We start from the raw sequence: 25,112 nt of genomic DNA on the forward strand, positions 1-25,112 counted from the left end.
TTACATCATGTTTTATACTTACTATAAATATGAAATTTTTTAAAGCCTTACTTATACTATGACCTTATGTCTTTACTATACTATTACGTTTTTGACATTTTAATGGCACTAAATATTACATGACGTTTTGAACATTTTTTACCTTTTACTATACTAGGGCCTTTTGAATTTTAATGCATTAATATACAATGGCGGTTTTGTCATTTTTATGCCTTTACTACTATGACCTTTTATGCCTTACTATACTATGAGTTTTTTTGCCATTTTAATGCATTACATATACAATGAGTGTTTTGTCGTTTTTGCCTTATTATACTATGACTTTTATGCCTTACTATATATGACGTTTTTTGAATTTTAAGCATTAATATACAATTACGTTTTTTGACATTTTATGCCTTATTATACTTTGACCTTTTATTGCCTTACTATACTATGACGTTTTTTGCCATTTTAATGCATTAATATCACATGACGTTTTTTGTCAATTTTATGCCTTAACTATATTATGAACCTTTTATGCCTTACTTATATGACGTTTTTATGACTTTATACTATTGACCTTTTAGCCTATATTACTATGAAGTTTTTGCCATTAATGCATTAATATACAAATGTTTTTGTCATTCTTATGCCTTACTAACTATGCGTTTATGCCTTATTATACTATGACGTTTTATGGCCTCACAGTTACTATGACGTTCTTATACATATGTTTTTATGACTACTATAATTGAACTTTTTTTAAGCCCTATAGGAGTACTAATGAGGTTTTTTGCCATTTTAATGCATTAATATTACAATGATGTTTTTTGTCGTTTTTATGCCTATTATACATGACCTTATGTTACTTACTATGAGGTTTTTGAGCATTTTAATGCATTAATATACTAATGACGTTTTTGTCATTTTTATGCTTACTATACTATGACAGTTTATTAATGCTTACTATCATCAGTTTTTTATGACTTACTAATATATGCAATTTTTTTTAAGCCTTACTATATTGACCTTTTATGCCTTACTATACTATTAGTTTTTTCATTTTTAATGCATTAATTATATACAATGACGTTTTTTGTCCATTTATCCTTACTATACTATGCGTTTTTTGCTCTACTATACTATGACGATTTTTAAAAGCGCTTTACTATACTTATGATTTTTATGCCTTACTATACTATTGACGTTTTATGCCTTGATACTATACATCATTTTTTTGATCTTAATATTAATATGATTGTTTTTAGCCTACTATACTATGACCTTTTATGGCCTTACTATACTATGAGTTTTTTGAATTTTAATGCATTAATATACAATGATGTTTTTCTGTCATTTTACCTTACTATACTATGACCTTTTATGCCTTACTATACTAGTGAGGGATTTTTGAATTTTAATGCATATATACAATGACGCTTTTTTGTCATTATGCCCTTTAGTACTAGTAAGGCATTAAAAGGGTCATTAGATTAAGGCTTAAAATTTCATATATAAGTAAATCAATAAAAAATGATGGTATAGTAAAGGCATAAAACGTATATAGATATAGTGAAGCAAAAACATCATAGAGTATAGTAAGGCTTTGAAAAAAATGTCATAGTAATAGTTAAGTCACAAAACGCCAATAGTATAGTAAGGATTAAATGACAAAAAAAAGTTCATTGTATATTTAATGGCATTAAAATGCAAAAAACGGTAATAGTATGTAGGCATAAAGGGCTCACACTAATGGTAGAAGGGCTTAAAAAAAATTCATATTATATGTAAGTTCCAATAAAACATGAGATGGTATAGTAAGGGCATAAAACGTCATATGTATAGTAGGCATTAAAAAATGACCAAAAAAACGTCAGGATTGTATATTAATGCGATTAAATGGGCAAAAAACCTCATGTATAAGTAAGACATAAGAGGTCATAGTATAATAAGGCAAAAAAAAACGACCAAGTAAAAAACATCTTGTATATTAATGCATAAAATGGCAAAAAACACCTCATAGTATCAGTAAGGCTTAAAATTTCATATTTAATCAGTAAGTCATAAAAACCATTGATGGCTATAGTAAGGCATATAAAAAAACGTCATAGTATAGTAGGCGCATAAAACGTATAGTATAATAAGGGCATAAAACGTCATAGTATAGTAACGGGCATATAGGAATGACAAAAACATCATGTATATTAATGCATTAAAAATGCGCAAAACTTCATAGTTTTTAATAGTAAGGCATAAAAGGTCATAGTAATAAGTAGGTCATAAAAACGTGACATAGTTATAGTAGGCATAAAGTTCATAATATATAGTAAGGCATAAATGACAAAAGCGCATTGTATATTAATGCATTTAAAATGGGCAAAAAACGTCATAGTAAGGATAAGCATAAAAGGTCATAGTAGATAATAAGGCAAAAAAATGTCAAAAAACGTAAATTGTTGATTAATGCATTTAAAATTCAAGAAAACGTCATATCGTATTTACGTAAGGCATAAAGGTCATAGCTATACATAGGCAAAAAAAAACGACAAAAAACATCATTGAGTATATTAACATGCAATTTAAAATGGGCATAAGGCATAAAAAGTCATAGTATAGTAAGGCATAAAAGGTCATAATATAGTAAGGCATAAAATGACAAAAAACGTCATTGTATATTAATGCATTAAAATGGCAAAAAACGTAATAGTATAGTAAGGCATAAAAGGTCACACTATAGTAAGGCTTAAAAAAAATTCATATAGTATAGTAAGGCATAAAAGGTCATAGTATAGTAAGGCTTAAAAAATTTCATATTATAGTAAATCATAAAAACATGATGGTATAGTAAGGCATAAAAACGTCATAGTATAGTAAGGCATAAAACATCATAGTATAGTAAGGCTTAAAAAAATGTCATAGTATAGTAAGTCATAAAAACGCCATAGTATAGTAAGGCATAAAAGGTCATAGTATAGTAAGGCATAAAAATGACAAAAAACGTCATTGTATATTAATGCATTAAAATGTCAAAAAACCTCATAGAATAGTAAGGCATAAAAGGTCATAGTATAGTAAGGCATAAAATGACAAAAAACGTCATTGTATATTAATGCATTAAAATGTCAAAAAAACGTCATAGTATAGTAAGGCATAAAAATGACAAAAAACGTCATTGTATATTAATGCATTAAAGTGGCAAAAAACCTCATAGTATAGTAAGGCATAAAAGGTCATAGTATAATAAGGCATAAAAATGTCAAAAAACGTAATTGTATATTAATGCATTAAAATTCAAAAAACGTCATAGTATAGTAAGGCATAAAAGGTCATAGTATAATAAGGCAAAAAAACGACAAAAAACATCATTGTATATTAATGCATTAAAATGGCAAAAAAACTCATAGTATAGTAAGGCATAAAAGGTCATAGTATAGTAAGGCATAAAAATGACAAAAAACGCCATTGTATATTAATGCATTAAAATTCAAAAAACCTCATAGTATAGTAAGGCATAAAAGGTCATAGTATAGTAAGGCTTTAAAAAATTTCATATTATAGTAAGTCATAAAAACATGATGGTATAGTAAGGCATAAAAACGTCATAGTATAGTAAGGCTTAAAAAAAAGTCATAGTATAGTAAGTCAAAAAAACGTCATAGTATAGTAAGGCATAAAAGGTCATAGTATAGTAAGGCATAAAATGACAAAAAACGTCATTGTATATTAATGCATTAAAATGGCAAAAAACGTCATAGTATAGTAAGGCATAAAAGGTCATAGTATAGTAAGGCATAAAATGACAAAAAACGTCATTGTATATTAATGCATTAAAATGGCAAAAAACGTCATAGTATAGTAAGGCATAAAAGGTCATAGTATAATAAGGCATAAAAATGTCAAAAAACGTAATTGTATATTAATGCATTAAAATTCAAAAAACGTCATAGTATAGTAAGGCATAAAAGGTCATAGTATAATAAGGCAAAAAAACGACAAAAAACATCATTGTATATTAATGCATTAAAATGGCAAAAAAACTCATAGTATAGTAAGGCATAAAAGGTCATAGTATAGTAAGGCATAAAAATGACAAAAAACGCCATTGTATATTAATGCATTAAAATTCAAAAAACCTCATAGTATAGTAAGGCATAAAAGGTCATAGTATAGTAAGGCTTTAAAAAATTTCATATTATAGTAAGTCATAAAAACATGATGGTATAGTAAGGCATAAAAACGTCATAGTATAGTAAGGCTTAAAAAAATGTCATAGTATAGTAAGTCACAAAAACGCCATAGTATAGTAAGGCATAAAACGTCATAGTATAGTAAGGCATAAAAATGACAAAAAACGTCATTGTATATTAATGCATTAAAGTGGCAAAAAACCTCATAGTATAGTAAGGCATAAAAGGTCATAGTATAATAAGGCATAAAAATGTCAAAAAACGTAATTGTATATTAATGCATTAAAATTCAAAAAACGTCATAGTATAGTAAGGCATAAAATGACAAAAAACGTCATTGTATATTAATGCATTAAAATGGCAAAAAACGTCATAGTATAGTAAGGCATAAAAGGTCATAGTATAATAAGGCATAAAAATGTCAAAAAACGTAATTGTATATTAATGCATTAAAATTCAAAAAACGTCATAGTATAGTAAGGCATAAAATGACAAAAAACGTCATTGTATATTAATGCATTAAAATGGCAAAAAACGTCATAGTATAGTAAGGCATAAAAGGTCATAGTATAATAAGGCATAAAAATGTCAAAAAACGTAATTGTATATTAATGCATTAAAATTCAAAAAACGTCATAGTATAGTAAGGCATAAAAGGTCATAGTATAATAAGGCAAAAAAACGACAAAAAACATCATTGTATATTAATGCATTAAAATGGCAAAAAAACTCATAGTATAGTAAGGCATAAAAGGTCATAGTATAGTAAGGCATAAAAATGACAAAAAACGCCATTGTATATTAATGCATTAAAATTCAAAAAACCTCATAGTATAGTAAGGCATAAAAGGTCATAGTATAGTAAGGCTTTAAAAAATTTCATATTATCGTAAGTCATAAAAACATGATGGTATAGTAAGGCATAAAAACGTCATAGTATAGTAAGGCTTAAAAAAAAGTCATAGTATAGTAAGTCATAAAAACGCCATAGTATAGTAAGGCATAAAAGGTCATAGTATAGTAAGGCATAAAAATGACAAAAAATGTCATTGTATATTAATGCATTAAATTGGCAAAAAACCTCATAGTATAGTAAGGCATAAAAGGTCATAGCGTAATAAGGCATAAAAATGTCAAAAAACGTAATTGTATATTAATGCATTAAAATGGCAAAAAACGTCATAGTATAGTAAGGCATAAAAATGACCAAAAACGCCATTGTATATTAATGCATTAAAGTGGCAAAAAACGTCATAGTATAGTAAGGCATATACAACGCCATAGTATTATAAGGCAAAAAAAACGACAAAAAACATCATTGTATATTAATGCATTAAAATGGCAAAAAACGTCATAGTATAGTAAGGCATAAAACGTCATAGTATAATAAGGCATAAAACGTCATAGTATAGTAAGGCATAAAAGGTCATAATATAGTAAGGCATAAAAATGACCAAAAACGCCATTGTATATTAATTCATTAAAATGGCAAAAAACCTCATAGTATAGTAAGGCATAAAAACGCCATAGTATAGTAAGGCATAAAATTGACAAAAAACATCATTGTATATTAATGCATTAAAATGGCAAAAAAAACTCATAGTATAGTAAGGCATAAAAGGTCATAGTATAGTAAGTAAAAACGTCATAGTACAGTAAGGCATAAAAACATTATCGTATAGTAAATCATAAAAACGTCATAGTACAGTAAGGCATAAAAAACGTCATAGTATAGTAAGGTATAAAAACTTTTATTCAATTCGATTCAATTCAATACCTTTATTGTCATTTCACATTGTACAACGAAATTACTTGTCTCCAGTGGTACATGAGGTAATATAGCCAATACAGTAAACATAACTACATACAGTGACAAAACTACAGTTGACACATTCCAATCGTATAGATAAATAAAAACAAACGAAACCACTTCAGGAAGAGCAGAGCCTGTATGCTGTGTCTGTATGTGCCGCCATCATTGCAGGTGTGTTGAGGGAGTATATAGTATATTAAGGCATAAAAACATCATAGTATAGTAAGGCAAAAAATGTTATACTATAGTAAGGTATAAAAACATCAAAAAATGTCATAATATAGTCAGGCATAAAAAAATGTAATTGTGTAGTAAGGCATTAAAACAATTTTTAAAAAAAAATCATAGTATAGTAAGGTATGAAAAAATCTGCTGCACTAATTCTTTCCCTCTCCTTCAAGTTTGAAATCAGGCAGCTGAGGGCCCACCTGGCCCAGCAGGACTTGGATCTGGTAGCAGAGCGTGAAGCAGCCATGCAGATCCACCATATGTGGGGTAAACAAAGCAGCACTTTCCAGGAGGTGGATGGACTGGCTCCCGGTGCCTCCGAGCATCACGGTCCAGCTAAAGCTAGAGAGCCCGGGGGGCCTGCAGGTAACCATCTGTAACACCCAACTCCTCTGTATTACAGGCTATCAAAGAACTCTGTTCACTAGGGGGAATCAAGACTGTGCTTCTGACATTTAACCATATCCACGTTCACACAAGTGGAAGGTTGAATGTAGAGATGTTCAGTGCGGTGCTGGGCAAGTGATGGGCTAGATGTAAAAGAAGTTGGCTCATGACTGGAGGGTTGCAGGTTTAAATTCTTTGGGCTGGTTGAATGAGAAATCCCTCCTTATCCTGTACAGCAACATTGAACTGTTAGAAATAACACAAAGGAACATAACAAATGTAGGATACGAGTTTCCTGGTTACTGAAAGCAACTAAAAAATTATAATTGGTAGAAAATATGACACGAAACAACACATCTGCATATAGTAATACCTTGTTGCATTCTGTTGGAGAGTAGGACTGTGTGTTAATATTACACACCAGCACAGCTCTGGTGTCCTCTTCTCAAAAACATTCATCTCACAATCCACATCAAAATTCTGGTGCCACATCTAGATGGACTATAAACCTCTCACACAGTGACAGGTCATAACTTACAGGACTTAAAGCAACAAAGCGCTGTCAGGGCTCAAAACAGTGAGGCTTTTCCTTTATCAAAGCTATAAATCATAGTGTGACCTGCAATACATCTAAGCAACAGTGTTTCTAGTCAGACATCCTTTTAACTGAGCCTGCTTCTCATATACTCATGTGGTATTGATCATCTGGAGATGATCCCTGTCACTTTTTAGGCCAAACCATGAGTGGCCCCCTCCTTGGACATTTACAGATTAAACATGTGACACCCAAACATAAATTAATATAGGCCATTTAACAGTTCTGTGAGGCGCTGAGTAGCACTTATGAGAAACACTGATTTTGGATCTGTGAAACACATCCACACCAAGCGTTGCTTGTTCAGGTAATACCAAAACAATTTGTTGATTATCTATCTATTAGAGGATCAACCAAAAAAAAGCTAATTTTAATGAGAGAATAGTTGTTTGAGTAATTTCCCAATTTCACTTTCTCTCATATGAAGATTTGTTGTTTTTAAAATAATAATACCTTTGGGTTTTGGACTCTTGGTTGGACAAAATGAGCAACCTGAGGTCATCACCTTGGCCTCTAGAAACTTGTAATGGGCATTTGTCACTATGTTTTATTAAATTTCATAAAAGTAGTGTGTTAAAGTGTTTTCTATTATCTAACTACTGCCCTATTATAAGTAATTCAAAGGTACTCGCGTTGGACTGTAAAACTAATTTGGTCTCTTAAATTCACACTGGACTCACTTTTATTTTTTCTCAGATGAAGTTCATAAAGTGGCCTTTTTTTTCTTTTTTTTTTCCTCTTCAGATCACCATGGCCAAGATGACATGAACAACTACATCAGCCAGTACTACAGTGAGCCAAGCAGTGGTGAGCATCAACAAGATCCTGCTTCAGTCTTTTATACAGCTCATGTTGCACATTGCTATTTCAAAGGGCTGTGCATTGTGTTGTTCCTGTAGATATGGGGATCCCTGACCCTGCACGCGTCATCACCACAGCAGCCATAGACGTGCACCTGCCTAACAACCCCAGCCAGCTTCCCTCCTCTTTGGTGAGTGCAGACGCAGTGCCGTCCAGCCGTTTGCAGCGCACCGGCAGCTCAGTCAGCGAAGCGTCCACAACCACAGTGTCCCGCACCAGCTTCAGTGCTCGCCAGCACAGCATCAGCAGCCACACGCTAGGCTCCACCACGGACTGCAGCTCCACGGTGCGAGAGGCCTCCACCTCCACAGACTACAGCGACCAGCGTTGCTACCCTCCACCCTACAGCAGCCCTCTGGCCCTGGGCACTCAGCCGCGAGGGAGTCCCAGCGCTGTGGTGCAGGAGCTGCTCTCCTCTCTGTCCGAGGACTCTTGTCTCACACAGAAGGGCCTGGACCCTGTGAACCTTAAACCGCCCAGCCCGGCAGGCTCCACCAAAACCAGTCCTGAGCTGGAGCACAGGCTCAACATCTACAACAAGAGGAACCAGGAGAGCAGAGTTGGGCTCCACTCCAAGCCGCTCATCCATCTGCAGGGTAATGAGCCTCTTCTGGAAGAGAAGTACAGGATGATGGAGCCAGTAGACGCTCCAGTCAACCGTCTGTCAGAGACATAAGACTCTGTCTGACATGTGGAACTTGACAAGACTCGCTCTTCAGATCAATCGCAAAAATTAACGCTTTACTCAACTCCCATGTTGTCGGGAGTCACTGGCACATAAACTGTAAGTCTGTCATCCTCTTTGTAGTGTTGTAGCTGAGAGGATGAACTTGCCAGAGCAGCACAAATAGAGCACGGAGGACAGGAGACAGACTTGTTATCAGGCACCACTTATCAGGAATTGACACTCACAAAAACACTGAGTTTTATGAAAAATTTTACCAAAAGAAACCAGCAACAGGGCTCAAGCCCAAAGTTTTCAGACAACCGGTCTGTGCAGAAAATCTGGCTTTTGATATGTAAAGTTGTGATTTGATTCCTTGGAAATGAAACCAGTGAGGGGATGGTGCTGAGGGCTTAGTTCCTCTGATACACTTTATAGGAATTGAAGATGCTGGACTGATGATTTATTGGAGAGCTATAAACCGTGAATCAGTTCCCCCGAGCTACAAGGCATGGATTTATCACAAGAGCAGGTGTGTCAGCTGTTTTGGTAGTCAGTCTAGTGTCTCCAAACTTACCAAGACCAGTCCTCTTTGATGGACTGCTGCAGGGTACATTGGATCAGTCTCAACTTCTTTCTAATCTTTGTCTTTCTATATCAGCAATGTTAACATTTTTATCTAAATTCTATAAGTGGAAAGCGTGAGGAAATCTTTTGACTGGTGGATGATTCAAGTGAGTTTTTATCCAGGTGCCATGACTGGAAGCTGACCAAACCCAGCTGAGTCAGTGTTTACTGAGATTTTGAAAACCACAGCATGTCCCTCATGCACCAAAATGATTAAAAAAAAAAAAAAAAAAAAAAAAAAAAACCTGCATATGATAGATTTAATGTCATTCAGGTCTAAAGTATTACCTTTTTATGATTTTAATGTTGTGGAAGCTGTGTAAATATTTCAGGATGGGTTTGATCATCATTTCACAGCATAAAATGAGGGACTGGCACTGCAATGAAATGTTGGAAAGAAAATTATAGCATGAACCTTCAAGATTTGAAACTTCAATATTGCAAACTAACCCTGTTTGTTGTACTATCAACAGACATTTTCTATCTTGATCATGGAAAGAGGGCATTACAAAATGAACCCAATAAAGGGAAATCATGGCAAAACAACAAAGTTAGTCATTAGTTGTCAATTTAATACATAATTTTCCAAGAGCATCTCACTAATAACACATCCTCTGGGTTGGCGTGAAAAGCTGCATCTTACAGCCAACTACAAAAGTCGGAAGTCCAAAGGTAAGCATTCCCAAAGATGTCCCTTACCGTACCCCAAAATGAAATACAAATTACAACACATACTACTGGAGCTGTGAAATAACCTCTTGCCTAAAGGTAGGTACAAGCTTATTCACTGATATTTAATGCGTGTACTGTGTATATATAAAAACAAATGGCATTAATTTCCAGATTGAGAGTAGAGTGTTCTTCTGATGCAAGACAGAGCTGTTGATGATGAGATTATTTCTGCACACAGACACTCACAGCTACAGAAATGTGTTAAGGCAGATGCTGTGGGATCCTGTGCACACTCTCGTAGCTATGCAGTGGACGTTTGGTGGGACTTAGTTTCTCCTCACTTTCCCAGTGCGTCAGTCATCTCAGGAACAGCCTGAAGAGAAAATAGTGCAGACTTTAATATAATACTTGATCGACATTTTACCCAAACACAGCAAATATTTTCTGTTAAGTGTATTTACTGCAGGAGTTCGTTGCAGCCCTAAAAACTATCTCACTCCATTGTACTTTTAAATACGCTGTAGAAATAATTTAGGCATAAAAATGAAGTTCAAGTTATTTCTACTCAGCATTAATAAGTGCTGCACCTATCTGAAATATTTCAAGGCTTTATGTGTGGGGATAAATGTTCACCAGCACCTGTCATTTTCATCCCCAGTGTATTCGATATAATAAGATTTATGAGTTTATTACATAAACCATCAAGCATGCTGGTGCTCACAGTATAAATGAGTACACTGAGATTTATCAAGACAGTGGCAGGCTGGAAGCAAACAAACATTTATCAGTGTTTGCAAGGTTGATAAATGCCGAGCGACATTCTACAAGGGAGGCATCTAGCCCATAAATAAACACACTAATATTGCCAGCCATGTAGATTTGAAGAAGACAAATTCAAAAGCCTTTTGTGGTAGATATGAGTACAAAATTATTCAAATGGCTCTCCTTGTGAGTCGAGCAACTTCAGAACTGAGTCATCAGTCACTGCCTGAGTTGGTCTGAGGTATCAATTATCCATTTGGGGAAAAAGTAGAAAGCCCATCCATTTTAATCAGCCATCTGAGGAGTGATCACTTGAAAGGTGATCACTCCCAGTAGGTCACAACTCTACTGCCACTAGCTATTATTACTAATCACTTCTACAGAGTTTGTCAGGACACCTGGGCTGCTCGTGCTCTGCTGAGGGGCTAAATAAAACATGACCAACAGGACACACATGAAAATATAACCTACTAGCCTTTCACAAGCAGCACTGGACAGTGTTGGTCGTGCCAACACTCCTGGCTCACTAACCCCAAGTACCAGGCCGATACAAGAAAGCAGCGGAGTGTGTAAAAGGCCTGGCAAGTAGAAGCTGAATACAAAGCCGAACCTTTAAAGTACCAATTGATCACTTTTTATATCTTCTGAGATTCTAATGTGTTTTTCTCTCTGCATCAAGCTCCAGCCACAACTCCACTGATTAATTCAAGAACTTAATAATTCAACAGATACACATTTCCATTAGGTGGAATAAGGCATCGTGCAAAATTTATCAGATAGAAAGCAAATGTTATGTTCTGACTGTTACTCTGGACTCTTAGCTGTCAAAACATACAGTCCAGATAGATGGTACATGAGTGGTGTTTTGGCCTCGCTGCGTGGTTGTTTCCTAATACAAGAGTCAGTGTCATTACTGCAGCAATATCAGTCCCAGACGCTCACCTTGAAAAGATCAGCTACCAAGCCATAGTCAGCCACCTGGAAAATGGGAGCCTCTGGGTCTTTGTTGATGGCAACAATAGTCTAAATTAAAAAAAGAACATATTAAGCACTCGTACATAACAAAACACACGCCAAAAGCACAGAAACACTGATTATTCAATTAATAAAACTTTAGACTTAAATGCTGAATCACAGAAATGTGATGTTTTATGGCAACAGCCTTGGTTCTTAATTGTAAACAAAATGGAAACATCATATCAAAGGGTGACCACAGTTATGGTTATGGGTGCTATATGCTCAATGTGTGAGATGGGTGAGTGCAGACACTGGCATGCAACGTTTTATTTTACTCTTTTGCTGCAAGGCAAAAAATGTTTTTACAAATTTTACCAAATGTCTGTGCCCCAACTCAACAGAGCTCAGGCTACTTGATGTCATTAGTTTTCATAAAATCTACACATTGTGTTCTGTTTCATATGCAGCTGAAAAACATAAAATATATAGAAAAGGGGAGGATGGGGAAATCCTTGGCTCCAGTGGCCTTAGTTACCTTGCTATCTTTCATTCCAGCCAGATGTTGAATAGCTCCAGAGATACCAACAGCAATGTACAACTCCTGTAGACATGAAGAGAAGACAACCAGACAAGTGTCACTTTCTTGTTGACATGAAGTGTAATCTCAGGCTTTTGGAAAAGGTACACCTAAGAACCACGTTACGGCAGAGCCGATTGATGGTATAATGAGCACGGGTGTGTAATCTATCAGAGGGTGCCGGGGCGAGTGTGCAAAGGGTCAGCCATGCTCGCATCCTCCTAAACCTGCTGGGAAAACCATCTGCGCTTCTCTGTTTAATGCACTACCACATGAATTATTTAATGGTGTCTCAATGGAGCCGAGCATCTATGTGTGAACACAAAAGTGTTTCATAACTGCAGGAAATGCATAAAGCAACATTTTCAACAAACCAGACATTGACCTCAGAACCTGCAGGTGTCCATTCAGACATTATCAATTTATAAAGCAAAACATATTCCCATCAGATTTTAAAAGGGATGGTCCAAGTAAGGTGCTTTTGGCTATTCCAACTAGTTTCATTTTTCAAAACTAAAATACCCCCGACAAAAATTTAATTTGTCTCGTTGTGGTTCATTCAGTGTTTTCTTTGCCTCCCTTTTTAACAGCATCTCTGGATCAATTATGTCTAAAAACAAGCTGTTAACACACAACCAGTCTGTCCAGGTGGAACATCTAACAGCTTTGATTACAGTGAACAATTCAGAGATGGACACTGTTCACAGACATTTGACTCTGATGTTTACACTAGTGGTAATAAGTTGTACTTTAATCAGCATAGAGGAGATAATATCTAACATGCATACAAGTGAAAACATTGTGAATCTTTCATTTCACTGAATACACTAAACATTTTTAGATTGGCAAGATGAATAAAACAAGCAAACCAGATTTAAATTATATTTAATTAACTTAGCAAAATTCAACAAGCTTGTCATAACATTTGGAAAATCCAATTTGGACAGTCTGCTCTGGTCGGAGGCTCCGACCAGATATCCACTGCACTCTGCTTTAATGGATCAGCTAAATCATTTAGGGCCCTAAATGTGCCATCAAGTACATTTTGCAGGGCCTAATGTGAGGATAATCACAGCTGTGGTAACCCGGCTGAATCACATAATGGGAACTTAACCTTTTTAAAAGGGCAGAGCAGACATCCTGATGCTACTGGATTGCAAACACGCTATGTAAACCCTAACAGGCATCGGATACTGCAACTGAGTTCAAGAGTTGCCTGCCTTTAAACATGATTAATGTAACTATTCACATTTTGACATAATAATGTTCCTCATTCTTTTTACTTGTTATGTTTTACAAAATGAAGTAAATCCAAACAACCACCTCAACAACGAAATAACTTACCGGTGCTACAATCTTGCCAGTCTGTCCAACCTGCATATCGTTCGGGACATACCCAGCATCCACTGCGGCTCTGGATGCACCAACTGAAAAGTGAACATTATGCAATTTAAAATCTACTTTAGTAAAAAATAATAATCCAGGTAATTTAAAACACAAAATGATAATCCCACCCTACCTGCAGCATTCAGTTTGTCAGCAAGGTCATAAAGCAGCTTGAAGTTGTCCCCACTCTTCAAGCCCCTTCCTGTGGAAAAAAAAAACATATCACCATGCAAATTAAATTTTGTAGAAGACCACGTGCTGCTGAATTATCTTCAAACCTCAACCCCTGGTCAATAAAATGGGATGATGAAGCAGATTTTGTTCATCCTAATATAGATATTGCGATGAGTCGTGGTTTTAGTGGGGATGGTTATTTTTGCATTTCATTTTCACCAAAAAAATATTAAAATGATGATGTGATTGCTTTGCTTTTGACAGGAGTAGTTTGCTAACGAATTCATTCTCAAGAATAAATCTGACACCACACAAGTGGGTTCCAAATATTTTGTATGGTCACATTGTTGGGCTGCACACTGTAATACATAATATAAGAAGATAGACAGTTACTCATACCTCCTGACACCACGACCTTAGCGCCTGTCAGTTCTGGACGGTCGCTCTTTGTCAGACTCTGCTCCAGCCACTCAGAAACTCCAGTGGGTGAAGAAGAAGCAACTGCAGATCAAAGGATTATCAATGGCCAGTAAGAATAAAAACTTGCAATGACAAATAAGGTTTGAAGAGGTTGAATATAGCTTTACTTTTTATGTTATACACCAACATCCAGAATCTCAAACAATTTCTAAGCATCTGGTACAGCAGAGTTCTCTGAATGAATTGTAAGCTACTGTACCATCCTCTGATGAGGCACTTCCTCCCTCTGTTGAAGCTGCCTCAAAGGACGTCCCTCTGACGGTGAAGATCTTGATCGGCTCATTACATTTCACAGTGCTGAGAGCATTTCCTGTAAAATTAGAATATTAAAGTGAGATATTTAAAAAGCACTAAGAAAATCATCAATGCAAACTTGCCAAATTCTGTTGCAAAAACTGAGCAGTGTTTAAGTTACATCTGTGTCATATCAAGGCTGTACCAAAGCCAGGTACATGATTGAACATTTCTTCTGAGGTTTGTCAAAACTAACAAAGAATTTATGAGAAGATAAAAGAAATAATTTGTTACATCTTTATCATAATAATGGGCTTACCTGCATAAATGGTCCTGACAAAAGTGTCTGGAGACTTGATCTCAATAATATCTGAAACTGGGGCCACATCCAACTTGGCAGCCACTCTGGGAAGCAGGTTCTGCAGACAAGATGGTGAATTAGCTGAGAAATATACACTGATCATACTTGTGCATTAAAAGTATCAAGAGGAGAAAGTACTGTAGCCTTAGATGACAGCTGATGGGTACAAAACATTTTGTAAATTGTTGGATATTTGTAAAAAATTAAGTCAATATCAAGTTTTGAAATCAGATACTTTGACTTCAGAACAGGTGTAGGGTGAGGAAAATCCATTAAACTAATACAAAATAAAAGCATTTCAAAATATTTCAGTGAAAATCTTACAGGCACTTCTCTTGCCTGTGTTTTACCTTTCCGAAGGCAGATGCACCAGCACAGATGTGGGTGAAGCTGAACTGCTTTTGCGTTGCCAATATAAGTGGAGTCAACTCCTCTGAGGAAAAGGAAAGAGTTAGTTTTTGACTCAGAAAGCAAAAGCAAAAATGACAGTAAGAGGTGCCAGTTCTCGCCAAAATAAACATATAAGCAGGGAGATCCAATGAAAAAGTCTCCCCTGCTTCAGTTACTACTGCCAAGATACTCTCTAGCAAGTCAAGCAGAACATCATTCAGCTGTAAATATGTGGTACTGTGCAAATATGAAGCAAGTTATTGCTAAAAAAGGAGCAGCTCTCTGCCTGAATGTTAAATAAACAACACACATGAAGTAGCTTTGGTGTTACATACCTGGCATGGCACCTTTGTAAGAATCATGTTGGGCCACCAGAACCTTCTTTACACCCTGTACTTTGCTGATTTCCTCCACAACCTGAAAAGAAAAAATAAACATTAATACACTTTACTACATTCTTAGCTCTCCTCTATTGTTACTTATCCATATGCTAAGGTAGTATGATATAGCTAAAATAACATTTTAATACTATCACAAATACAACAGGTTTGGTAATCCTTTGAGCAAGTCTGTCTCTAAAGTTTTACCAACCTTTGCACAGTTTGTTCCAGCAACCAGACAAGACACCTCTCCACCCAGTTTACTTGCAGCAGTGATAGCATTGAGCGTAATAGGGGTCAGCTTGTCATTGTTGTGCTCTGCAACCACCAAGGTGCTTTGAAACCTTTGGAGGAGGCCAGTCTGTTGAGAGAAAATGTTGCTATCTCAGTATACAATGCTCAAAGATCTTGTGGCACTATCTTTTAAATGGACTGTCATGTTTGAGATAGTTCACAGACGCTGTTTATTACATTAATTATTACAATATCAGCATTTATCAGTGAAAATATGTTACACTTAATCTTGATAATTCGTGTTATTACTATAATGCAATGTAAATCAATTACTATAGCAAATTTGCAAAGAGATATTTTGATTTCTGTGCTGTTATTTTAGCTGGCATCCCAGATAAAATTCACGTGATCAAGGATGCATACAATATACATATTCCTCAGTTCTGAGGATGAATTTATTTGATTTAACTGCATTTGTCTAGATTTTGGGGCTACTATTAATACACACCGATTCAAAAGCATTCTACATATAAAATTTGGCAGGTTGGTGGGCAAACAACCTCTGAAACAGCTGCATCAGGCTCAGAGTAAAGCAGGTTAATACCAGCCTCATCTGGACATGACTGAACAATATCAGCGATGAAAGGTCATTTAGAAGAAGTCAAGCAAACAGAGAAAAAATAAAATACCACGTGCTACTTTTAAACCTATTACATACTGATGTCTCGCAGGACAACCAATGCTTTTGACATTGAACATTTTGGTAACACTTGGGTAACACGTCAGTTTCGTAACTGTTGTTTAACGTCAAGAGGTTTCATAACCACTCGGCTAGCTATGCTAACACCAACTAGCATTCTCTCAAGAGCAAAACCTGTTCACTGGTCACCTGGTTATATCCCGATGTATATGGGAAATTAAAGTCAGAATAAGTTGAAAACAATCCTGTCACTTGCGTTAATTCAAAATACGACCACGACGTGCCGCATTAGCTCGACCTAAATTAGCTAGCCAGCTAACTAGCAGCAGCAGAAAAACAAAGCAGGCATTTCACGTTTCACGGTTTTAGTCTGCTATAACAGGGCAATGCAATGTCTGTGTGAGTTATAATATTAAACTCTAACTGACACACACTTACCAAATGTTTCAGACTTGTTTTATTAAAGGCTCTGTTCATCTTGGACCCTTCTGGCTGCTCCTGCTGCGCTGCAGAGACCAAACTGTGCCAAAGGTCATCTGACGTTTACTACGACTTCTCGCGAGATAGACCGATCAAAAACGGTAACTTCCGACCATCTCTCTCGCCCTCTCTCGCCCTCTCTCGCCCTCTTTCTCGCTCTCTCGCTCTCTCGCTCTCTCTCCCTCCGACATTAGTAGCTTGATGCTTTATGATAATAGGTTAAACACATACATTCACAATTGACTGATAGTTATTACAAGTTCTTCTACTAATGAAGTTTTGTTCAGTTTCTCCCTCAGAGACTGATTACAATAGTTTAGTAAAATAGAACACCAGAATATGTACGGCTCGCTGCTATTCAGCCTGTTTTCTTAATTATAGTGCTACTGTTACAGCCAGTGTCTCCAGTTGATTTCCCAAACTGTTTAATTAACTCGGCTATGAGTACAGACTGAAAAATATTATTGAAATAATGATTAAATGAAATGCAAACGAATATCAGTACACATTCAGTTATAAATATGTGAACAATACAATATGTGAAAATAAAGTTTCCCTCTTCAGAATTTGTCCGTAAAGAAGAGAACTGTTTTTGTTTAATTTAAAATGATTGGGCTACTTCAACATATAATGAGGAGTCTTTTACTGAATCAAAAATTTAGTATAAAAATTATTATTTTTAAAAAACTATGATTTTTGGCTAAAATCTAATTCTCCATAATCTTCTGTATATTTGAGCAAATACTTGGACCTAAAGATATGCATGGAATGATTTCTGGACTGTTAGAGCCTTTGATTCAACTACCTTAACTGCAGGTATAAGGATCTCTGTGGGTTATGTGTTTCTGTCTGCAAGGGGAGCAAAATAAAGAAGAAAAGAGAAAACTGGTAAATAGAATCTACAACAACCTGGCCAGTAATGAATGTTCCCTGATTAACCGAGTCACAGATTCATTCTCTGAAGTTAACTCTGACCTGAAATTAAAATTCAGTCAGAGTTATTTAATGTTCGATACTGGAGACCTGTTGTTCCACAAAAGCAAAATCTAAACAAAACAAAACAAAACAAAAAGCTCCCAAAAATTAACTTATCTGCTTTGATTTCTTTGTGTAATCCTCTCTCCCTTTTTCTCTCTCCCTCTCTCTCTCTACCATACGTTTGATTCGTGTGCATGTGACAGTTAAGGACTAATGATTAGTCATACGTTGGCTCCTTAAGGTTTATTCATTTATTTTTGTCAAAGCTTAACATCATCTGTCAGTCACCAAATATAGCGCAGTGAGTCCATTCACAAGAGAAGATCTATTTCTAAACGGCCACTCTGTGGAGCCAAGATTTCTATGTTTCATCCAGTAGAGGGCTCTCTACAGTAGTGTGAGAACACTGGCCCAGTCACTTAAAGAAAACAACAACAAAACACATTTTAATCAATTTTACAATTAACAACAAGATTTTAACCCAATAATAATGATACCAATAATAATAATAATAATAATAATAATCATTATAATTATCATACGAAACATGATCTAGGCTATATCATCATTTATAGCAGTAATGAAATGATGACCTGATGTTAACATTTTTATTTTATACATTTTCAGCTCTGTATTTTGTTTCTGTTTCTGCATTTTGGAGGAAAGCGTAACATAATTTAAAAAAAAATCTAAACTATAAAACAATATCATAAAAAATCTAGAATATTGACAAGGATAAACTTACCACAACAAATCTGTATTACGAGCCCGGAGATAAACATTACGGGAATGTGATACCAAAGGAAGTAATAACAATAGAATCCACACTCACACCTGATGTCACACAATAAGTAAGTAAGTATAACTGTACAGCGAGAGAGAAAACTGCTTTCACTTGGGAACCGGAGATGGGCAGGCAGCGCTGTGGGACAAACAGATCAAAAAAAACACACACACATACAACCTCTCTCACAGCCAGTCCAAGAAGCCAAAGAAAAAAAAAAAGAGCAAAGGTCCAAGAGGAGATTTGCATTGCACCCTCTCCCCGGACTCAGAGAGGTCCAGGTTTACAGACGTCACTGGTCGAGGATCTTTGTTTTCTCTCCACCTCTCGGTGGAGGAATACAAGTTTATCATCCAGCCAGGGACGGGACGGTCTCCTCTGCCGCTCCTCGCCTCCATCTGTCGGCTTGCACTGGGCTATACTTCTCCTGTATGGTGGATATCCTGCTCAATACTTCTTTCTTGGATGATATGGGGGATCATTCAAAAAGTAAGATGCTGCTCTTTCTATTCATTTATTACCACTCTGGGAGTTTAAAAGTGAGTTTTTAATTTTTCCTTCTATGTCCTAACCGGCGCGCAGTCTCTTGAATTTGATAATAAACCGCTGGATTCATTTCGAAGTTTGCAGAATATTACAGAAAACTGCAACCAGGACGTGATCAGCAGGCGCTTCCTAAAGAAAAACCACTGTAATGACACTCATATAATGTCCTGATAGGCTATGGGCTATATAAACTTATATTGCATTTGTAGCGCTCGTGCATTTAAAGTGACTCATGCCGTGGGTGACTTGGATATATTTTTAGCTCCTGTGGCCTCATTATAATAATTCTGTAATATTCTTAGAAGGACGGGGGCTACATGTTTGTTGTGATACGCGCACAACAGTTTCTCTCCTTAAGGTGAAGGGGTGAAGGGCTTTAACAGGGATGTCATGGGGATTAAAAAGAGCGCACCACAGTGTTGCATTATAACGCGTTCCCTCCTCACACAGAGAAGTCGGGAATCGCAATGTGTGTGGGCTGTGGAAGTCAGATACACGACCAGTACATCCTGAGAGTCGCCCCGGACCTGGAGTGGCATGCAGCCTGCCTCAAATGTGCAGAGTGCAGCCAGTACCTGGACGAGACCTGCACTTGCTTCGTCCGAGACGGAAAGACTTACTGTAAAAGAGATTATGCAAGGTAGGCGTTCAACAGTTTTCAGGGTTTTTTTTTTTTTTTTTAATTGTTGTTGTTGTTTTTACTTTTCTATATTTTAGAGGCCTTGTGTCGGGCTGTTGAAAAGTCAGTGGTGGATTTAGGGAGCAACCGAGATGAGATAAGATAATAATCCCATGATGATGCTGTCCATTTCAGCGGCAAATGTGCAGGGTGTGAAAATGAAAGTGCGCATAAATGTGCATCATGAACCTGAATCAGATTTGTGTTGCAGGTATTCTGTTTTTTATTTTTATCATCATATCATCACAGCTTTTTGTGCTTCCTTTGATTGGAGCATTGACCCGGGCTCAGCGTCATATATCCATTTAATTGAAGAAAGGGGGGATGATTTAGGGATAATGCGTGGGACCAATGCATCTTTGCGTTCCTTTTCAGGTTATTTGGCATCAAATGTGCAAAGTGTAGCATGGGCTTCTGCAGCAGTGACTTGGTGATGAGAGCCCGGGACAACGTCTATCACATGGAGTGTTTTCGGTGCTCGGTGTGCAGCCGACATCTCCTGCCGGGAGACGAGTTCTCCCTGCGGGACGACGAGCTGCTGTGCTTGGCGGATCACGGTTTGCTGGTGGAGCGGGCCTCTGCAGGGAGCCCGCTGAGCCCGGGGAACCTTCACACCAGACCGCTGCACATATCAGGTACGAGCTGGGTTATCATTTCTACACGACTATTATTATTATTATTATTATTATTATTATTATTAATATATATTATATATTATTATAGGCTGTAGCATTTTTTCTTTTTCTTGCATTGATAATTATAATAATATTTTGTGTGAATTAAGGCCTCATCTGAAAATTATTTTGAGACCAGTATAGAGTCAGTTATGTCAGTTCCACTGTTTTATATTGTAATATGTCTATGAAGTCTATAGTGTCTCTGGCATATCATGAGCGAAGTGGCCTCCTTAATAATATTTTGTATCTTCTAATATTTTCATACATTGCAGATAATTGTAAATTCATAGACTGTCCTATTTGTTTCTTTAATGTCTTGGTTTAAGTTTATAATAATTTCTTAAAGACGTCAAACATGTAGCCTATTCCTATTTATTTATCTAGGATCGAATAATTTCAAAGAATTTCAGTTCAGTTCATCAGTTTTTCCTTCTCCTCAGACCCGGTTTCGGTCCGGCATCCTCCACATCACAGGAACCACGTCCACAAGCAGTCGGAGAAGACCACCCGGGTCCGGACGGTGCTGAACGAGAAGCAGCTCCACACCCTGCGGACCTGCTACAACGCCAACCCGAGACCGGATGCTCTGATGAAGGAGCAGCTGGTGGAGATGACCGGCCTGAGCCCCAGGGTGATCCGCGTCTGGTTTCAGAACAAGCGCTGCAAAGACAAGAAGAAGTCCATCCTGATGAAGCAGCTCCAGCAGCAGCAGCACAGCGACAAGACCGTGAGTGGAACATATTTCCATACTTCAACACTTGATGTGCATTTAGCAGCATTTACAAGCCCAGATCGGCTTGAGCAACACCTGCTTATAATTGTCTCGTTTGGACAGTAACTTACTGTCACTCCTGCTCCAGAATCTGTGATTAAATACCTTCACACATTAAAAAAAAAACACATTGAAAACTCAACAACAGCCCGAGTGAATAACCAGGTAACCAAATAATGTTCATGCAGTGTTATTGCCTCACCTTGGCTCGATAAGATAAAGATAGAAATAATTAAATGGCGATAAAACCAGAGAAAAAAGCATTGCAAAATGAAATGAATTCACATTTAGTCTAATATTTAAAAGGTCTGACAGTGTAAACATCACTCAGACTGATCATTGTCAATAAAAAAGAAAGACAGAAAATGAAATAATTCGTTCCACAGGTCTTAGTAATAACCTCAGTCTTTTTGACACCACTAAGAACTGTTTTTTATTTTTCATTTTCTTCTCCCCAGTTTCTTTCTAAATATTCAGACTGTATTTTCCCAAATAATTGCAAATTGAATTTTTTTTAAACTAAACCTGATTGTGTTTTGGGCAGAGGACTTGGCAGAGCAGAGCGAATTAAATCCACTTTATAAAACTACTCCAGAATTAGACTGAGGCTGTTTACAGGCCTATAAAGGTTTATTATGGGTTTTTCTTTTTTTGTTTGTTTGTTTTTTTTTTTATAGATGGTTAGTTAATGATCATAAAGTTCAATGTTTTGTTTGTGGTCACATAAAATTGGCTGTTGGTTCCCCCACAGTGGCAAAAAAAAAATTCTCTCTGCATTATTCACCTTGGAATCATATAAATCCCTGATGCTGAAATGACTATACCTTGTCCACAAGCAGGATTTGGCCCGACTGAGAGTTTTTCTTTCCTCCTGTTAGAATCTGCAGGGCCTGACAGGAACACCTCTGGTGGCAGGGAGTCCTATCCGGCACGACAACACGGTGCAGGGGAATCCTGTGGAGGTGCAAACCTACCAGCCCCCCTGGAAAACCCTCAGCGACTTCGCCCTGCAGAGCGACCTGGACCAGCCCGCCTTCCAACAACTGGTAAGACTGAATTATTTAGGAATATTAAAAATACATGATTAAAGAAAATACAAAGAAACTGATATAGGCTCACACACAGAGAGAAGAAAGAGATAGATACATTGTTAAGATGCATTTCTGATGAAGAATAATTCAAACGCACAGATTATGTTGATGGTCTACTCAGGAAGTTTTGTTGCAGTGATGATGATGATGATGATGATGATGATGATGATGATGATGATGATGATGATGATGATGATGATGATGATGATGATGATGATGATGGTAAAAAAAAAAAGAAAAAAAAAAGACAACTAAAATAATGTGACCGAGTAATTACAAAATGACAACTTAAAATCCGGTTCGAGTGGTGGGTGCTTTTCATTTAAACAAAATCAAGTGCAAACAAGCGTGTTGCTTCTTGTGCCAATCGGTTTCTCAGCCTTGTGTGGGCTCCCACGTGGAGCCACTTGATATGCGGATTGGGGGTGATTTACAAGACTGATAAAGTGATATGTTTTCATATGTTTTTAATAGATAAGCCTAATACTTTGAAGAACCCACCCCCCTGGTGATAAACACATTCACTAACATGTTGACATCTGTTTAACTGCGGGTTCACGAGGAGTTTGGCACCAACAGAGACAGACTGTTAGAAACATAAATCATCTCTGCTGAATCATATTTTCCTGTTGATGTGACGTGGGGCCTCTCTGTCTGCTCCGGCAGGTGTCTTTCTCTGAGTCGGGCTCTCTGGGAAACTCCTCGGGCAGCGATGTGACCTCTCTGTCGTCTCAGTTACCGGACACACCGAATAGCATGGTGCCGAGTCCCGTCGACACGTGAGGAGGGCCCCTCCAAAGGTCAGCTGGAGCCCCCTGAGATCGCATCCGCGTCCTCTGCGGGGAGGCGCAGAGACCTCAGTGACATTCAATCAAGAGAGACGCATCAAGGACCAGGATGGATTATGTTCGATGCTACATTCAGGTCCCGGCTGGACGATTGGAGGTCTGACTGTTCTCTTTACATCTATCTTGCTCAAGGACACTTCGGCAGGACACACAGCTGCTGATGGACGTTACGTCGGCGGGGCTTCTCTGTATGGGACACCTTTGCCCTCTACCATGATGCCAGTGGCTGAACTGGATGTCTTGGGATTCAAACAGCCTGTACTGGACGTCTGAGCGTTTAACACTACAGGCTATACAGTATGTTTATCAGGAAAATACAAACTGTGTAGATGTGCATGATTTGTAACTTTCAATATCGACTCTTGTAAATTAACGAAACAGATGAGAGAGATGCGCAATGTTCGCGTTTCCCCTCCAGAAAATAAGTTATTATTATTTATTATGAGGACAGACATAGCCAATCTTATCAATAAAAACATAGTTCTAACTGATTATTGCATGCAAAATCCATTTGTGCCGTAAACGCTTAGAGGAACTTTAATAATAATAGCCGGCAAAAATAAATCAGTGTTAAGGTAAATGGAAACGCATCTGCTGCTGCTGCTGCTGCTGCTGCTGATAATGTTTGACACTGTTTTTAGAGCTGTGGGAGCTTCCCTGTCGAGCTCACAGCTCTAAGTTTTGTGGAGGAATACATAAAGAGACATGTTTGGGCATTCAGATGTTGAATATTTCAGTGCTCAGAGTTTTGGGTGCCCTTAAGCTGCGAGCTTCAGTTCACAAAACCCTCATTTAGAGGTCATATTCAGACCTGCTCCGCTTCTCAGCCAAGTGGATCAGTGACTGATGGCTGGCAGGGTATTAGTCACCATTTGGCCCGTGTGTTATAGGTCACTGAATCAGACACAATAGGCTCAGGCCTATTAATACGCCTCCTCTTGTGATTATTATTAGGCTGTTATTATTATTATTATTATGGCCTCTAAGTGCAGTAGCCTGGGCTTATACTTTTAGTCAAATTTGCATGATGTTTTGTTCCCGTTACAGTGAGAAAACGATAAAACTGGTTCTACCTAAACAAATGTCTCAGTGCCATACCAACCTGAGGCCCATGGTTACAAGTCTAGACAGAGGACAGGCAGCGGCGGCCCCTTATCTGCATCTGGCATCACCTGCAAAGGATACACTGAATGGACCCACAACAAAACGCGCGGCCGCGCAGCGCTGAGGAGACTCCCAGCCTGCGGACGCATCCTGGCGTGTCTTGAGTTTATTTTCATTCCAGTAGGAATCCTGAATGGCAAATAGCCGCTGGACAAGAGAGCACACAGGTCAAGCCAGGACCGACACTCTACACCTCAACAATTTGTTGGGGAGGATCGGCTTTTATCAGTGAGGGACATGGAGTCCTGTTAAGTCTTTAAGACATGTTGATATACTAAATCTTTAAAGTGTGGACAAGAGATACAACAGCGGCAACGAGATATTTAACAAGAAAATGCTCATTACAAAAGTGTTATCTAATAAGCATAAAATCCTCTAGATATGACATCACCATAAATCACTATAAAGCTTAAAACAAATACTGTGCCCCAATTTTAAAAAG

General features: G+C 37.2%; 3 protein-coding genes across 3 annotated transcripts in view; 2 read left to right on the forward strand and 1 right to left on the reverse strand.

Moving 5' to 3' along the window:
* Positions 1–9,851, forward strand: part of tmem266 (transmembrane protein 266) — a 35,725-nt gene extending 25,874 nt beyond the window's left edge. Inside the window, exons 9-11 of the mRNA XM_022754331.1 lie at positions 6,384–6,576; positions 7,937–7,999; positions 8,092–9,851. Coding sequence (XP_022610052.1) covers positions 6,384–6,576; positions 7,937–7,999; positions 8,092–8,729 — 894 coding nt within the window. The 3' untranslated portion in view covers positions 8,730–9,851. The remainder of the gene's footprint in view (positions 1–6,383; positions 6,577–7,936; positions 8,000–8,091) is intronic.
* Positions 9,852–9,895: 44 nt separating this feature from the next.
* On the reverse strand, positions 9,896–17,192 carry etfa (electron transfer flavoprotein alpha subunit). Its single transcript, XM_022754332.1, has 12 exons — positions 17,090–17,192; positions 15,929–16,078; positions 15,673–15,754; positions 15,298–15,380; positions 14,906–15,005; positions 14,552–14,662; positions 14,272–14,373; positions 13,832–13,900; positions 13,657–13,739; positions 12,271–12,336; positions 11,721–11,801; positions 9,896–10,389 (listed from the first exon to the last, which is right to left on the reverse strand). The coding sequence occupies exons 1-12, from the start codon at positions 17,126–17,128 to the stop codon at positions 10,354–10,356; spliced, it is 1,002 nt and encodes a 333-aa protein (XP_022610053.1). The 5' UTR covers positions 17,129–17,192; the 3' UTR covers positions 9,896–10,353.
* Positions 17,193–19,164: 1,972 nt separating this feature from the next.
* Positions 19,165–24,377, forward strand: isl2 (ISL LIM homeobox 2). Its single transcript, XM_022754271.1, has 6 exons — positions 19,165–19,382; positions 19,890–20,079; positions 20,494–20,753; positions 21,236–21,522; positions 22,446–22,613; positions 23,325–24,377. The coding sequence occupies exons 1-6, from the start codon at positions 19,325–19,327 to the stop codon at positions 23,439–23,441; spliced, it is 1,080 nt and encodes a 359-aa protein (XP_022609992.1). The 5' UTR covers positions 19,165–19,324; the 3' UTR covers positions 23,442–24,377.
* The last annotated feature ends 735 nt before the right edge of the window (positions 24,378–25,112 follow it).

Source organism: Seriola dumerili, unplaced genomic scaffold, assembly GCF_002260705.1.
Source record: "Seriola dumerili isolate Sdu_G_001 unplaced genomic scaffold, Sdu_1.0 BDQW01000219.1, whole genome shotgun sequence".
Classification (NCBI taxonomy): Eukaryota; Metazoa; Chordata; class Actinopteri; order Carangiformes; family Carangidae; genus Seriola; species Seriola dumerili.

Coding starts and splice junctions, on each gene's coding strand:
- isl2 (XM_022754271.1), top strand. CDS start 19,325: ATGGTGGATATCCTGCTCAATACTTCTTTCTTGGATGATATGGGGGAT. Junction 20,754..21,235: donor CAGACCGCTGCACATATCAG/GTACGAGCTGGG, acceptor CCTTCTCCTCAG/ACCCGGTTTCGGTCCGGCAT. Junction 21,523..22,445: donor AGCAGCACAGCGACAAGACC/GTGAGTGGAACA, acceptor TCCTCCTGTTAG/AATCTGCAGGGCCTGACAGG.
- etfa (XM_022754332.1), bottom strand. CDS start 17,128: ATGAACAGAGCCTTTAATAAAACAAGTCTGAAACATTTG. Junction 15,755..15,928: donor CTGGAACAAACTGTGCAAAG/GTTGGTAAAACT, acceptor TTTTCTTTTCAG/GTTGTGGAGGAAATCAGCAA. Junction 12,337..13,656: donor CTGGCAAGATTGTAGCACCG/GTAAGTTATTTC, acceptor TCATGTCTACAG/GAGTTGTACATTGCTGTTGG.